Below are 14,809 nucleotides of genomic sequence, written 5' to 3'. Positions count from 1 at the left end.
AAGCAGCTTTACTGTGTAGCTCTTGCTAGCATTCCATTTCCTACATTCAATATATGGAATGTTATTTGTTTTGTTATTATTTAGTTTGTAAGAGGCAAAGGGTGAAAGTGATCAAAATCAGTAGAGTTGAGCAGTGGAGTACTCATTAATCTTCCCCAGCAACTGCATGAGGATTTTGTACAACATGTTTGCTTGGCAATGATGGGCGTTAACATTTTCTTACTGAATTATTTATATTCAATGAGGCAAAAGACTGTGCAGAGTATATTTTAAATTCTTTGAACGACTGTACATGTCTGTGTGATTTCTAGATTCAAGATCTTCATTAATTTAAAATATTCATATCAAATACATCATAGAAGTGTTTTCGTGCAAGGGATGCATTCACATTGGGATTTGCACATCCAAGCAGCTGTCTTCAGTGCAGCCCTGTGGCAAGGAGGAGAATATGTAAGCACACTGCTGTGCAGAGCCTCCAAATTCGCATACTAACCATACTAAATAATGCGTGAATTCTCTGAGGTGAATTTAAAAAAGAGTATCTTACCCATTTTGATACCATAGCAAGTGGAAAAATGAATCTTTAACCATCTTATCCTTAGCAAACTACCATTTTGAGATGTAATCTGTGATATAACTGCCTTCATGTTTTCATGGTAACTATGTATTAGCCATAAATAGGTGTAGAGTGTGTTTTACTCTCACTTCTCCCTACCCAGTCAAAGATAGAACATTTGGCAGCCAATCCACTTGGAGTTGTCCCTATGTGCCGCCTAGTGCCTGGCCGAGGGGTAAATTACTCTTTATTTAGGGGAGCAAAGCGAACATTTAAAGAGGTGACAGAAGTCTGTAAGAATTAAGGAGCAAAGCAAAGATTGAACTAGAATTTGAGATATGCTGTTTTAAGATTTGTGTGTTGATGTGGAAGGAAATGACCTCACTCACTTGCCTAATAGCAAATAACATTGATGAGAATCTATTAACTTTGTAGAAGCCGCTCTTCTTCACAAAGCCTTTGAAAACTCTGTAAAATTACATTTGCATGCTGTAGGCACAGTTGAAGTCACCATTAATCTAAATTGTCAGTTTGATCTTTCAAAGCTGGTTGAAAAGAAAAATACCTGTGTAAGCTGATCAGAGCATTTTGCAGCTGTGAAGATGTCTTGCTCTTCACAGGGTCTGTTATCTTCCAGCCTCGAGACTGTCATCTCATAAAATGATTCCCATATCAGCTTTCTGGGAACAGCAGTGTCCGCACAGTTACCCGCCTGGGGTGACATATTCACAATGTACAGAGAGAGGTGTCACTTACATTCTGTGAATCAGAATTCAAAGCGTGCACGCAATGGCAGATTGCTTCTCACTTGATGATAGCAATGTATTAATTAGTAATGGAAATAAACTTCTTCGATTAAGACTCTGGGTCGTCCCTTCCTGCAGTTTTAAAAAGGTATTTCTGTTAATGGTTTAGTTCCAGTAAATATGTACATTTTCTCGAATAAATGTGTTGATCTTTAAATGTCCTGATGATACAAGGCTTGTGCAGAATATAATTTTGGTGAACTTTGAAGAAGGAAAACCTTCCTATGGTTGCCATCTGGGTATATTTACACTTTTTGCAAGCTCAATGACTGTGCATTTATACTATTCAAATATCATAACATAACAAAGGTGTTGCCATGACACCTGTGCATGACATTATAGAATTGCAAATTACAATAACCTCGAGCAACTTTTTCTTTCTCAGTAATTTAAGCAATTGAATTTTGTGTTTTATGTCTAAGGAATATCTCAAAAGTAATTAACTTACACTAAATTACTCTAAAACAGTGAATATTGCCTTAAAGGCAACTTGGCAGCCATTTTGCATTCAGTAAGATTCCACAAACAGCAATGTGCTGAATCAGCAATCAGCTCATTCAAAGTGATGTTGGGTGAGGTCAAAATATTTCTCCCTACATCAGGAAATCTCACTGTTTTTCATTTGTAACAGGAGATCACATCCACTGAGCGTGCAGGTACACAGTTCAATATTTTATCATGCAAGTCTGGGTTGTCACTGGAGGCCTTTGAGATTTCCCTTGAAGGGGACAGTTGGTGGTTTATCACCATGAGATACTATGCCTAGTAAGCGCACTTAAAATCAAACTTTATAAATTGTGACCATGTGCCATTAATTACATATATTTCAAAATGCCAATACAAACAGATGTTAGTCTTCTGTTTAGGGTTAATTAAACAAGAAGGTTGCTGTGCTTAGAACAGTATTTTTTGAACCTCATGCTCACACAGTTCCAACAGGCCATAGTCAAACTTCAAGCCTATGCACAAAGACTGATTTGCCTTGGCTTTGAGAGTTAGATTTACCAGAGTTGACGGTAGGATGTTACCTTTGGGTCTTTTTATGAACATTCCTGACCAAATGAGAAGTTAATGACATCTAGATATGAATAGTGGTACAATTATTAGCAGTAATAGCAATACCTACTGTTGTATCAACAGCATTTTATTAACTGAGCCGTGTCCCTGAGCCTTTGCTAATTTCTTCATCCATCCAGCATGTTGAGACTAAGAGGGACAGACTGATAACCAGTCTTGGTCAGAATGGTAAACTCACATACGCCAGGGATTGAACTTGGAACTTTCCTGTCTATGTGCTTGCTTATTTGAGCTGTTGAGGAAGACAGAGACCTCCTTTCTTAAAAACTATGCTCTGAAAAAAAGAGGCAACCAACTCCACAACCACAACTAACACAATCACTTTTTAACAGCAAGTTATACCATTTTATGCATCCTTCTTATCAAAGTTTATTAATGTTACAGTCTTTTGCAGATAGTATATTTTTCTTGGGCAATGCTGTATTAGCTGCCTTTTTCTACACCCTGCATGTTTCAGGCAGTTTTTCGCAGGGTGTAGAAGAGATAATTCCACATCTGTGTATTGGCCACTGCATCACCATGGCAAAATTCTGTTCTCTTGAACATAGAGTCAAAAATTGTTGCTGTGTCATATACTGTGCAAACTAAAAATAAAAGTGCCTTTACCTATAGCCAGCAAATGCACTTCTTGAAAGTGGCTGGAGGTAATTAAACAGACTGGTTAAGTTATGGTGCACTCAGTAATTAACATTGAGAAAAGTTAATGGCAGAACTGTAAAAGTGTAAATGTCAATGCAGCCCTTTGAAGGAGATGAATGATCCTCTCGAGACTGTTCTGAACTCACACCTCTAATAAAAATGATATGTAGCTTGCCGTATCCTTTGTCATCTTACTCCTCCAAGACCACAAGCTCTTTAATGCAGAAGTCATACTCCCACCTTTCCCCCCCCCCAACCCCCAACACTCTGCCACCCCTCCACCCCTGCTCCCAGCCCCACAAACAGCTATAATCTACAGTAACTGCCCTAAAATCCTAAATTATGCAAAATCAGCTCAGAGGGGTTTTGTTTTGTTGAATTTATTGTTTCTTACCACAGTCAAAGACCTTTGTGGTTGGTCACTGGAGCAATTTCTGTGCATAACCCTGACTTGTTCAGTTTAGTTGGTTCTTGCTCAGTAGCAAATTCTAAGCTTCAAGACAGTTTTCACAATTAATTTTGATGTGCTGCCAGTAATCTCTGTGATGAGGGACACTGACTTTTGAGCAATAATGTGCAAGCCTCATATGAATTCCTGGTTAAAAGGAATTATCCTCCAATTATTTCAAATAAAGTGAAATAACAAAGGCTGTGGCCAACCATGTTTCATTTGAAGTAGAAAAATAAGATCTTGAGATTTTCTTGCAAAATACAATTATTTATCAATAGAAAGTGAATTTTGCTTTGGACAAATAAGTAATTATCCCTTTTTTTAATGTTGCTGCTAGATTGATGCAAATTCATCAAATAACACATTTTCAATTGGGTTGAAGCTGACCATTAGAAATGAATGTCGTGTACTCTGCCAATTTTAGTACAATTTAGTTGGACTGGACCTAAGTATTGGAATAAATAGATGCCAATGCCTTTCTGTTCTTTTTTTTTGTTACTAGGAAATAGACAGTGTTCTTTGAATGCCCTTGATTTATTTACTTTCTTGTTTCCCCTTGAATTCACAGCAGCATTGGTTTTGTGCAAAGCAATGGTTTTATTTTAGGCTTGCTCCATGCACCTTCTGTGAAACAAGGTTTGTAGTACATGAAATTAGCAATTTCATAGTTTAATTGAAGAGCCCCAGTAACTTCAAGTTCTGATTTGGGTAATATTTCAAGGTAAGGAAATGCCTGAATATATGCTAGAATGTTCAGATGTAATTTTCAAAAGGGAACTAAACATATACTTGAAAAGGAAATGTAGAAGGAAAAAGTGGTGGAATGAAGCTAATTGAATATTTCTTAAAAGAACTGGAACTGTGACACAGGATGGATAAAATGGGCTCCTTCTATATATCATTGACTGAACGTATATTTTCCCTTATTGTGCATGATTTGTATCTATTGTTTGTAAGGAATGTGTGTTTTCTTACCCTCAGAATATGGGACCAAAGTAAATAATTTTAGCAGAAAGGTTTTGTGAGTTTAAAGGCAAAGATTATTATTTATTCTCACTCACTTAGGTCAAAATTAATGAGATGTTTCATTCACACACTCAAGGGTTAGGTACAGGTGAAGTTATACTTTTACAGATTGTCATTATTGTAGTATCTTTTCTGGAAGGCCTTTAGTTTCTTAGATAATTTTGATGCTTTATATTTGAAGAAATGATTGAAGTTTCTTGTTGAACTTCTAGGAAAAGTGTTCTTCGGAGAACCTGAAGTTGAAGCAAATTAGAGGATCCATCTTTTTATTAAAATCTCCTGCTTTCAAGTTTTGTTTTAATTTCCATAACTGCTCGGATGACATGCCACAAGTTCAAGGGCTTTCTGATAGAACTCAGTCTGTAAATAATTTCTAGATGATTTTAAAAGTACACAAAATATGGTTATCTCATCACATGACATTTTACAAGTTCAAAGCCCTTTTTCAAATAAAAAGCATGATCAAGTTGATTATATGTCTTATATTGTCATTTAACACTTAGAGAATTTTATGTCTTGTGTTTGAATGACTCATTCAGTTTGGTGTCAGTACTCTTCTGGATTGGTTTCAGGGAAGGTATTGATTCATACCTGGAATGCTCTTTTTGAGCCATCCTGAGACAGGAATTGATTTTAATCCAGAAAATAAGTCACGTGACCGCCCCCCAACAATGGACAGTCACCTTTGTGGTTGTTTACATCCAGTTTTAAGATATAAACATTACTTCTGTGATGATGATGCTCCCTTCTCCCAGACCAGTTGTAAAAGAAATAGATTCTGAATAGTCTGGGGTTAGATGGGTTTTCGGGCCAATTTAATTATTGCTAACAGATACTGCCTTAGGCAAAAGGCTTTTCAGTTTCAAAAAAAACACGTACAATGAAAGGGCAGTGGCCAGTTCTCCCAGCTCAACTTTACTGTGGTTTGGTTTGGTCTGGCTATTCACTGAAAGCAGTCATGCAGTTGAAAAAGCTGCTGGACCTAATGAAGTAGGTCCATGCTGATCTTCTCTTGCTGACATTCCAGTAAGACCCTGTGTGTTGATTTTATCTTTTGTGCCAGTGGGGTGTTTATTGGGATTGTTGCAAGTATTGAGAACAGGATCCTTACGTTGGGATGATCTGTTGGGTTTGCGGATAGGTTCAGTTATTCTGTTTTCTGTTCTCTGTTGTTTGTATTTCATTTGGTAATCTTGTAAATAAATTCTGTTTTGTTTAAAGCTAAGTAGCCTGACCAGCTGATTCTCTCCTGGAATATCCACTGTACATTTGCTTAAAATCAAATAGCGAAGTTATGGTCTGGGTTACTTCCTTGAAGGCTTTTGAGGGGGTCTGGCCTGGTCCATAATACTTTGAAGTTCTGAATATTTTGGGGCACAATATATACAAGGACATAGAATGAAATGGTACTTCACAACCTCAGAACTTTTCTAACTGCTTTGTCACCAGTAAAACAGTTCTCCAGTGTAGCCATTGTTGGAAAAAAGCTGGCAATTTTGGGCGTATCAAATTCCCACAAACTGCAGCATTACCAGATAATCTGTTTGTCAGTAACATGGAATAATGGATAAATACTGACTAGACCACCAAGATAATTTTCCTGATCATCTTTGAATGAGCCATGGGATAGTTAGGTAAGGGGAAGGGAGAGACAGCTTCAGGCAAAAGCAGTAAACCCTACCCTTCACACTTTTTCATTCAAAGTTACAATTTCTTACTGCAGTATTTAAATTATAAGAAAGGATGGCTGTCAAAATGAAAATAGGTGTGTGCATATTGCACATGTAGAATTTGTACGTACAGCAAAATTTAACAAGTTGAATCACAGGGCTTCCGCTCACAAGGTCAAGTTAAGCGGAACTTCAAATTAGCTGAGCGGTTTCCTTATGTGCCCGAGATCAAAAACCAATGAAAAAACAGTAAAAATGCCTTTATTTTATAACATGTTCACACCTTACAATGGTCTTCTTACCTTGTATAAGTAGACAAGTCAATTAGAAATGTTCGGAGTTAGCTCTGGAAAATCTCAATTCTTTTTCAGAATTGAGAATCTTATTCTGTTTAGTGAGTTATCCATCTTCAGGCAAGTTTGAAACTGCCCAGAGTGCCATGTTGCCAAAGTAGTCAACATCTTTTCCCTGTTGTTGTGCTGCAGTGCAAAATCCCAGATTTTGGGAAACATGTGGATGGGTAGGTGGCCGTTCATTGGCCTCCTCAACCATATATGCAGTGTTTCACAGGGAAACTTTTAAATCGATCGATGGCTTGCCATGCTTTTGCACTGTGGTGTGGCTTAACTCCCCTTCAGTAGATTGGCATGATCACATGACAAAGTGGCACAGGCTTGTCCAATCCAGATCTTTGATTATCATAGCCAACTTCCTATTGGATTTCCTATTCTGCTGGCAGGAACAACTGATGACTTCAACACAATCGGAATTCCAGGTTATCCAATTTTGACTCCTTGTGATGTCATTGTGACTTGAAAAGTCTGATTCAGGAGTAGTACTTTTCCTCTCATTTGAAATATATGGTAACAATGCCTATTTCAGGAAAGAAGCATATCGTAAGGCTAAAGGGATTAAAGTCAAAGATTGTGGTGTTGGAAAAGCACAGCCGCTCAAGCAGCATCCAGTGAACAGAAGAGTCGACATTTTGAGTATAAGCCTTTCATCAGGACTCTCCTGCTCCTCGGATGCTGCCTGACCTGCAGCACTTTTCCAGCACCACACTCTTCGACTCTGATCATCTGCGTCTGCAGTCCTCACGTTCTCCTAAAGGGATTAAAGGTATGGATGAAAGCAGGAACAGTGTACTGAGTTGGATGGTCAGCTACGATCCTATTGAATGGTGGAGCAGGCTTGAAGAGCTGGCTGGCCTCCTGCTGTTCCTACTTTTCTATGTTTCTAGGTTGAAACTTTTGCTCCAAACTGATGGAGTGTTCCATTGTAGGGAAGACCATGTTTTTGATCGGATATTAATTCTGTTCAAGTGGCTAAGCTAGTCTATGGGGTGCATTGAAGAAATGCAGGATTTTTCCTCGTCAACAGTTATTCCTCAACCACTACCTCCATAATGAATTGAGTCATAATTGAACTCTTGGCCAAAAGAGGAGCCTACTATTGGGCTACCAGAAAAAGTTTATCTTTCCGCATAAGTCTTTAACTATGCTTTTGTAATTACAATATCAGCAACAATTGATTGATTCTCCAGAAATTCTCTAGAAAATAAATCTTTTGTGATAAACCTACCATTTTTGAACTATTCACATCGAGGCCGTTAATATGCCACTAGGCTGTCCTCGCACAACTGTATGCATTTCCAATTTCCAATTAAGTCCTCCTTTTTCGCAAGAAGCACAGGCAGAAAGATTTATTTTGCGTGCAGTACAGCAAGTAATCAGAGTAATCGCGTCTCCCTTGTCCTCACTTTTCATCCCACCAGCCTCCGTATTCCAAGGATCATCCTCTGCCATTTCAAATGCATCTTCCCCTCACTCCCCCTGTATGCATTGTGCAGGGACCGTTCCCTCTGGGACACCCTAGTCTGTTCCTTGATTATCACCAATGCCACCCCCCCTTCCCGTGTAACCACAGAAGGTGCAACACCTGACCTTTGACCTCTTCCCTGCATCTTTTCTCTTCCAGCACTCCACCCTCCCCATATTTCACATCAGCTCAGATGAGTCATTTCGACTCAGTTAGTTTGCTCTGTGCCACAGATGCTGCCTGACCCGCTGTGATTTCCAGCAGTTTTTGTTCCGTCCTAAGAGATCAGCTATTGTTGTTTCATCGAAAGCTTTATCAAACTTGTCAGCATTTTCCTCATGATTAACTCCTGTCATCTGTACCTGGTTTTATATGGATTTATAAAGTTAAAAAAAATTAACTCTACTTATAGCATTTACATGTTAAAAATATGAGCAGAATGGAACAATGTTATCATAAAGTGAACAGGCACCTGCTTTGTGTTTATTTTGGCATGTTCAGCTGAATTTCTTCAATCAAAAATATCCCAGCAAGGGGTAAGCAAAGTGACCTATCACACTGACCTTTTGGGTGATGTTGGTGAGCAGTAATATTTTTCCTGTCATGATTTTATCGTAAGTTGTTTATGTGGAGTATGTACGGATCATGGTAGTATCAAGTGGAGAATTTTTTAGTAATACCTCTCACAGAACCTCACTTGAAGGAATGTGCGGTTCTCAAGTTTATTGGCAATTTACACCTTGATCCATTAACACTGACTGGAATGCATCTGTTCAGTTGGGATGGAATTAGTTGATTCTAAATTCTGAGTCCATCCTAATTTTCAGTTATCAAATAATTTGTTTATGGTCAACAGGGTGGAGGGAAGAATGTTTTATTGGACGGTATTCTGATGGTTTTCAAAATATGCCCATAAAGCACCAAACTCACTTGACAGCAGATTAGTAACAAGCTGGGCAGTTCATGTGAAGGCTGCTGTTTTACCACCAACGAAAGTTTTTTTTTGTTCTCCTGTCCCACAGCAGTAGCTTTTGTGACTTCTGCAACAAGCTTCATCAGACTTATGCCAAAACCGCAGCAATGTTTTCAGTACAACATGTTTACAGATCCTCTTTGTGAGCAGCTTGTTGCTTTTAGCTTCACCAGTGCAGAGTCAGCATGAACAGCACTTAATCCTGGCACTGGGGCAGATGTGGATCATATGCCATCATCTGCGATCAGATATTGTCACAGCACAAACCTCAAATAATTTTAGTATCAAAGTATATTCTTCCAAACCCCAGTACAAGCAGAATGTCAGAAAATGAAATGTTTTCAATACTCATGGAATCGTTTGAGTTGCCCCCTGCAATATCAAAGAGGACAAAATTCTGATGGGACTGTTGAACGCTAAGGTGAAAGGTACAGTTTGTTGAAAGAGTCAGAGTCATACAGCACTGAAACAGACCCTTCGTTCCAACCAGTCCATGCTGACCATAATCCCAAACTAAACTAGTCCTACCCACCTGCACTTGGCCAAATGTCCCTCCAATTATTTCTTATTGATGTACTTGGCTTTTAAACATTGTAACTGTACCCATGTACGCCACTTTCTCTGGAAGTTCATTCCACACACGAACCACTCTGCGTTTTTTAAAAAACATTGCCCCATGTGCCTTTTTCAAACGTTTCTCCCTTTACCTTGAACTTGTGCCCCCACCCTAGGAAAAAGATACCTGCCATTCACCTTGTATATACCTCTCATGATTTTATAAGCTTCTACAACGTCACCCCTCAACCTCCTCCAATGAAAAAAAATCCAAGCCTATCCAGTTTCTCCTTATAACTCAAACCCTCCTTTCCTGGTAACATCCTGGTAAATCTTTTCTGAACCCTTTCCAGCTTAATAAAGTCATTCTTACAACAGGGCAACCAGAACTAGACACTACTCCAGACCAGCTCTCGCCAATGTCCTTAACATGACATCCCAACTCCTATACTCAAAGGTCTAAGCAATGAAGGCAAGCATGCTAAACACCTTCTTAAGTACCCTGTCTGAACATGATGCAAACTGTACCTTCTTTGATATCAAATATTTCAGAGTAATTTACCAACAGTCAAAAGCAATGTACTAATTCTCATTTCAGTGATTACAATGGACCTCCAATCTGGTAACATTTATTATGAACTCCCCCGTCTAGCTCTCTGTGGATTGCTGATTTGCAGCTTATCCTTTGTCATCCTCCTGAAAACTGTTGTGCAATATGACAAAGCAGGGAAGAGCAGAAATAACTTTCAAAAGCATCCTAGAAATGCACATGGCATTATCCAGAATTTGAAGAAGTAGAATGGATTAACATTTCAGAAGGAATCATTCTTGAGGACTACGGTACAATTGAGTTGATTTTATATCCCAGGAGTATATTTAATAAATGTCACAAGTAGTACAAACTTGTTTGAGAAATGTATTTCTGACATCAGTTAAAACTGCAATCCTGAAAACTACTTGCTTAGAAAAATTTATTTGAAACGTTCTCTTTTCCTGAGTGCTGTGTGGGCTGTGGGTGTGAAAGTGGCAGGGTCTCATCAGTACCTTTCATGGGCGAGTTCACAGTGACCTTTAGTAGGTCATTTGACCACCAAAGGAAACCACTGGATCTAATTAAAGTGCTCATTTTATACTTTGCTCAGGACAAAAGTTAATATCTCAAAATATTACAGTAAAGCTTCTGTTCTGCTAATTAGTCAGTAATATTTGTTTATTAACAAAATTGTTGGACTAATTTTACAAAAATGTTAGCATTAATGAATCAACCCATCTAAGGACATGGTTGTCTTTAGATGACAACTACAGGGCAGATGCTAGCCAACTCAAATTGTTAGCATCAGAGAGTTCTGTGCTAATAGGTGGCCAGAACATCACTCCAGAACAATAAATTCCAAATGTTCTCAGTGTGTAGGCAGCAAGAGTTGAAACCGATAAAATATCCCAATCTAAGGTTTCACAGGAGTTACATTCCCTTGGAATTAAGACCAGAACATCGATAAGGAGTAGATTCCAGAGTGCCTAGATAAAAATAGCTGGGGTCTAGCAAAGCAGTGCAGGCATTCCCCTCCGAGCAACCAGTCAGATTGGAAGGCTGGCCAGTGACTCTGACCCTTCTAGGTGGTGAGAGAGTTTACTGGTGGACCCAGCAGGCCATTTAACTCATGAGCTGGGCTTCACAGAATACCTTTCTTCTTGTGCTCTGACTCTCTTCATTCTGTGAGTCTTACCAAGTCCTTGAAATCCTGATTGGCCACTTTCAAATTTTCAGTCAGGCTCCCAGCTGCATTGAGTGATCCTTGCAGCAGTGAAGGGTTCCACCTCTAAACCTGTAGGGTAAAAACAGCAATGGATATGTGCGTGACAAGGTGGGGAAATTTGTTGTATGTGTTAACAGTTTTAGCACCCCCGGATGCTTTCCTCTTCTCATGATGGTACTAATACTAAATTAAGGCCACATAAACAGGAGAGAGCCTTTGCATATTGTGAAGTTGAAACCTCAGGAATACTGGACAAATGCAACTTAAGTAGTGCACAAGATGAATTTTGGGTGCCACCCAACAGATGACGTGTGTACTCCTTTCAGACACCTTACTTATGATAAAATGTAAATAGTTCCTTAAAAAAGATTTGCGTGGAATATTCAGTGTCAGGCAACTGTTCCGGAACAAATTTATAAGATTAGAGTGTCATGCTGGGTAGGAATGTTTGGTGAACCGAGGCAATTTGCCAACTTATTTAATGGACTTTAACAGAAAGAAAGCCTATCGTCCTTTTCCTGAACAGTTGCCCCATAGTGACAGTGTTGCATATAAAGTGGTTGAATGTGCTAATTTTAAAACATTTAGAGGATGACTTGTTTTTTGTGTGCTGGTGTGATGAAAAGAGAATTGAATGTTGTTTGGATGAGTGCTGAATTTCTTTTAGATGCAAGCAAGTGTTTCAGTATTCAGTGACTTTGTGAAGTCTCTACAAAATAGTGTTCAATCCGACAGATAACTAAGAGCCGAGCTTTGTCTCCTGTTTTTTTGCAGGCTTTTGCATGCTCTGCCCTCCACAGCAGTAGGCCCGATCTCTGCCTGTTTTTGTGACACTGAGACTGTGTGTAGAAGCCTGTATAGTCTTGCTCCCTGGCTCACCCTGCACTGACTTTGCTCACATTGTTTCATTCTTGGAGAGTTTCATTGTTTCCTGGGAAATGAAGTATTGGAGTTGGAGCTCAGTCACAATTATCTCAAGCAACCACTGCAGCCAGCGAGTTATAGAGGTTTTCTTGGATCACATACTGCATTGATATACCACAGAAGAATAAGTAGCTTGCTTCTTCCACCACGTGGCATGTGTACAAATCTGGCTGTGACATCTCTTCCAGTTGATGATTCCCATCCAGGAGCAAAGGAGATGAAAAGTGTCAGATTAGCAATGGGGACAAATTGTCTGCTTTACCTTATTTAGCCACTTATTAATATATGGAATAAAGGAGGCTGGGCAAGGCAAAAAAATTAATTGTTAAAAATTCTCAGCGTAAGCAAATAAGTAAGTAAAATAAAACAATTGCAGATGCTGACAATCTGAAACGAACAAAAACTGAAATTGCTGCATAAACTCAGCAAGTCTGGCAGCATCTGTGAAGAGAAAATGGAGTTAATGTTTCAAGTCCAGCGATCCTAATGAAAAGCATCTGGTCTGGATGGGAGGGTAGTAGTAACAGTAAGGACAGGGGTGTGGCTTTCTGTGGTCTTCTCCGTCTTACTGTGGGGGTCGTTCGATTCGGTACAGAATGGCAAACACACCCACATTCCTTCCCTTTCTGAAGGATTCAGGCAAACACAATAAGTGGGTCTCCTGCCCAGCACCAGTTGAATACCAGTGACAGCAGGAAATGGCCCAAAAGTAGCCACTTCAGGGCTTCAGTCACCTTCCAGGCAAGAAGGCTACCACAAGTCTTCCCGCCTACACTTAATCAGAGGGGATCGAGACAGCTCAGAGATCTCCAGGCAAGAGATCCAGGTTGATCACATAACCCTCGTCACTTCCAATCTTCCCCCTTTGTGGGAGGGTGTGAAATTCCACAGCCTGTTTCTTTGGTCCTTTTGGTAGCTTTGTTGTATCACTGCTATGATACTTTTAAACCATTCAAACACCATGACTGATCATTATATTCTCTGGTTCATTTTCACTTGTTGGTGAGGGCATTTATTAACAATCAATTAATTGTCAGCTTCATGGGACATGGCTAAATTAGAAGCTTTTCCCATCTGTAAAATGTATTATTTGATTTTGTTTATTGTGTTCTCACTTCTGCATTCCATTTTTTGGAGGACCACATAAAATGGGCAGATAGTTTGAAACTAAATCTGTGCTGTAATATTAGGAAGAGTCAAAAATGTATCGTATGGAATAACCAAGAGTTGTCAGGATTAAATACCTGAAAGGAAATTGAAGCAAACTCAATCAGACCTTTCCAAGAGAAGTGGATATGTACTCTGAGGAAAACATTTTCAGGATTCTGTGCAAAGTGCAAGGGAGCGGGACAAATTGAGCAGCTCTTTTGAAGAACAGGTGCAGCATATTGGTGCAATTCATTACATTAAAGAGGTTGCACAAATATAAATAGTTGCTGGTGCAGACTTAATGGGCATAATGGCCTGTTTCTGTGAGTATAAAGCAGTGACTTTCACCTCCTAATGTAAACCAATATAAACCTTTCCATGTCTCCCATGTTTTGTATTTATTATAAATAAAGATGTGCTACTTTAGCACTGTGCAGAATGGGAATCTTGTCCATTCTGTTATGACAAAACTTGCTGCAGAGTTAATTAAATGAATTTGCACCTAATATAATTCTGACCAGGTGGCGGAGCAGTGGTTAGCTCCCTTTCCTTTTAACCCCTCTCTTGATCGGTGACAACAAATACACCTTTTTATTGTACGCAGATTAAAATGAATTGAAAATCTGTTAATTAGATAAGAATGAAGGAGAAGATTCTGAGATTTTCTTGAGTAAAAGAAGAATTTAATACCTACTAAACCTGAAGAAGAAAGTAATGAAAAATGACATCAAACACACAAACACAGGTAATAAGCTTTAAAAGGAGTGTCTGGTACAGAACACATAGTTTAAAAGTCAGCAGAGTCCTTGAGATGTTAGATTTTTAACTTGAGATCACAGTTGTTCAATTGTCCCTCTGTAGTGGAGAAAGTTTATTGATATCTTTGTATTCTCACCAAATCTTTTTTTCCATCATTTGCTTTCTCATTGGCCACTTTCTTCTGAGGTGATGAGAGAGACATGGCAAGAGTCTTTTGGTCCTTGTTGTTCCCAGTCCATGTTCTTTCTCTGCTCCATTGCTCAAAAACAGCATCTGAAATTTGGACTAGGTGGCACAGTAACCTAGGATAGTTGGGGACCCTTGGCTGACATATAAATGAGGCCCTCATTCTGGGGACTGGCTCTGAGCAAGCTAATCAGAGTCCATGTACTATACACATGTAGATAAAAGATGACATTGTGACAGGATACCTGCCTCCTTGGAATTATTTCAATTTTTATTTCAGGAGAAGTTTGTGACAAGAAATAATGTCGAAATAAATGCAAAAATTGCTAGAGAAATTCACCACATCTGGACAGCATCCAAGCAGACCGAAAAAGAGTTCACATTTCAAGTCCAGTATGACTATTCTTCAGAATTGAAATGTTTTTTTTAATCATATTGGCAGAGTGGGAAGAGGAGTGTGTAA

At 39.0% G+C, this 14,809-nt stretch overlaps 1 protein-coding gene across 6 annotated transcripts in view; it reads left to right on the top strand.

Annotated features, from left to right (window-relative positions):
* Positions 1-14,809, top strand: part of shroom3 (shroom family member 3) — a 442,567-nt gene that overhangs the window by 290,027 nt on the left and 137,731 nt on the right. Inside the window, exon 2 of one of the 6 annotated variants that reach the window (XM_043695314.1) lies at positions 8,545-8,579. The exons of the other annotated variants lie outside the window; for them this stretch is intronic. Within the exon in view, the coding sequence (XP_043551249.1) occupies positions 8,545-8,579 (35 nt within the window). The remainder of the gene's footprint in view (positions 1-8,544; positions 8,580-14,809) is intronic. 6 annotated transcript variants of the gene reach the window in all.

Source organism: Chiloscyllium plagiosum, chromosome 1 (assembly GCF_004010195.1).
Source record: "Chiloscyllium plagiosum isolate BGI_BamShark_2017 chromosome 1, ASM401019v2, whole genome shotgun sequence".
Lineage (NCBI taxonomy): Eukaryota > Metazoa > Chordata > Chondrichthyes > Orectolobiformes > Hemiscylliidae > Chiloscyllium > Chiloscyllium plagiosum.
This window is presented reverse-complemented; position numbering and strand designations above follow the sequence as displayed.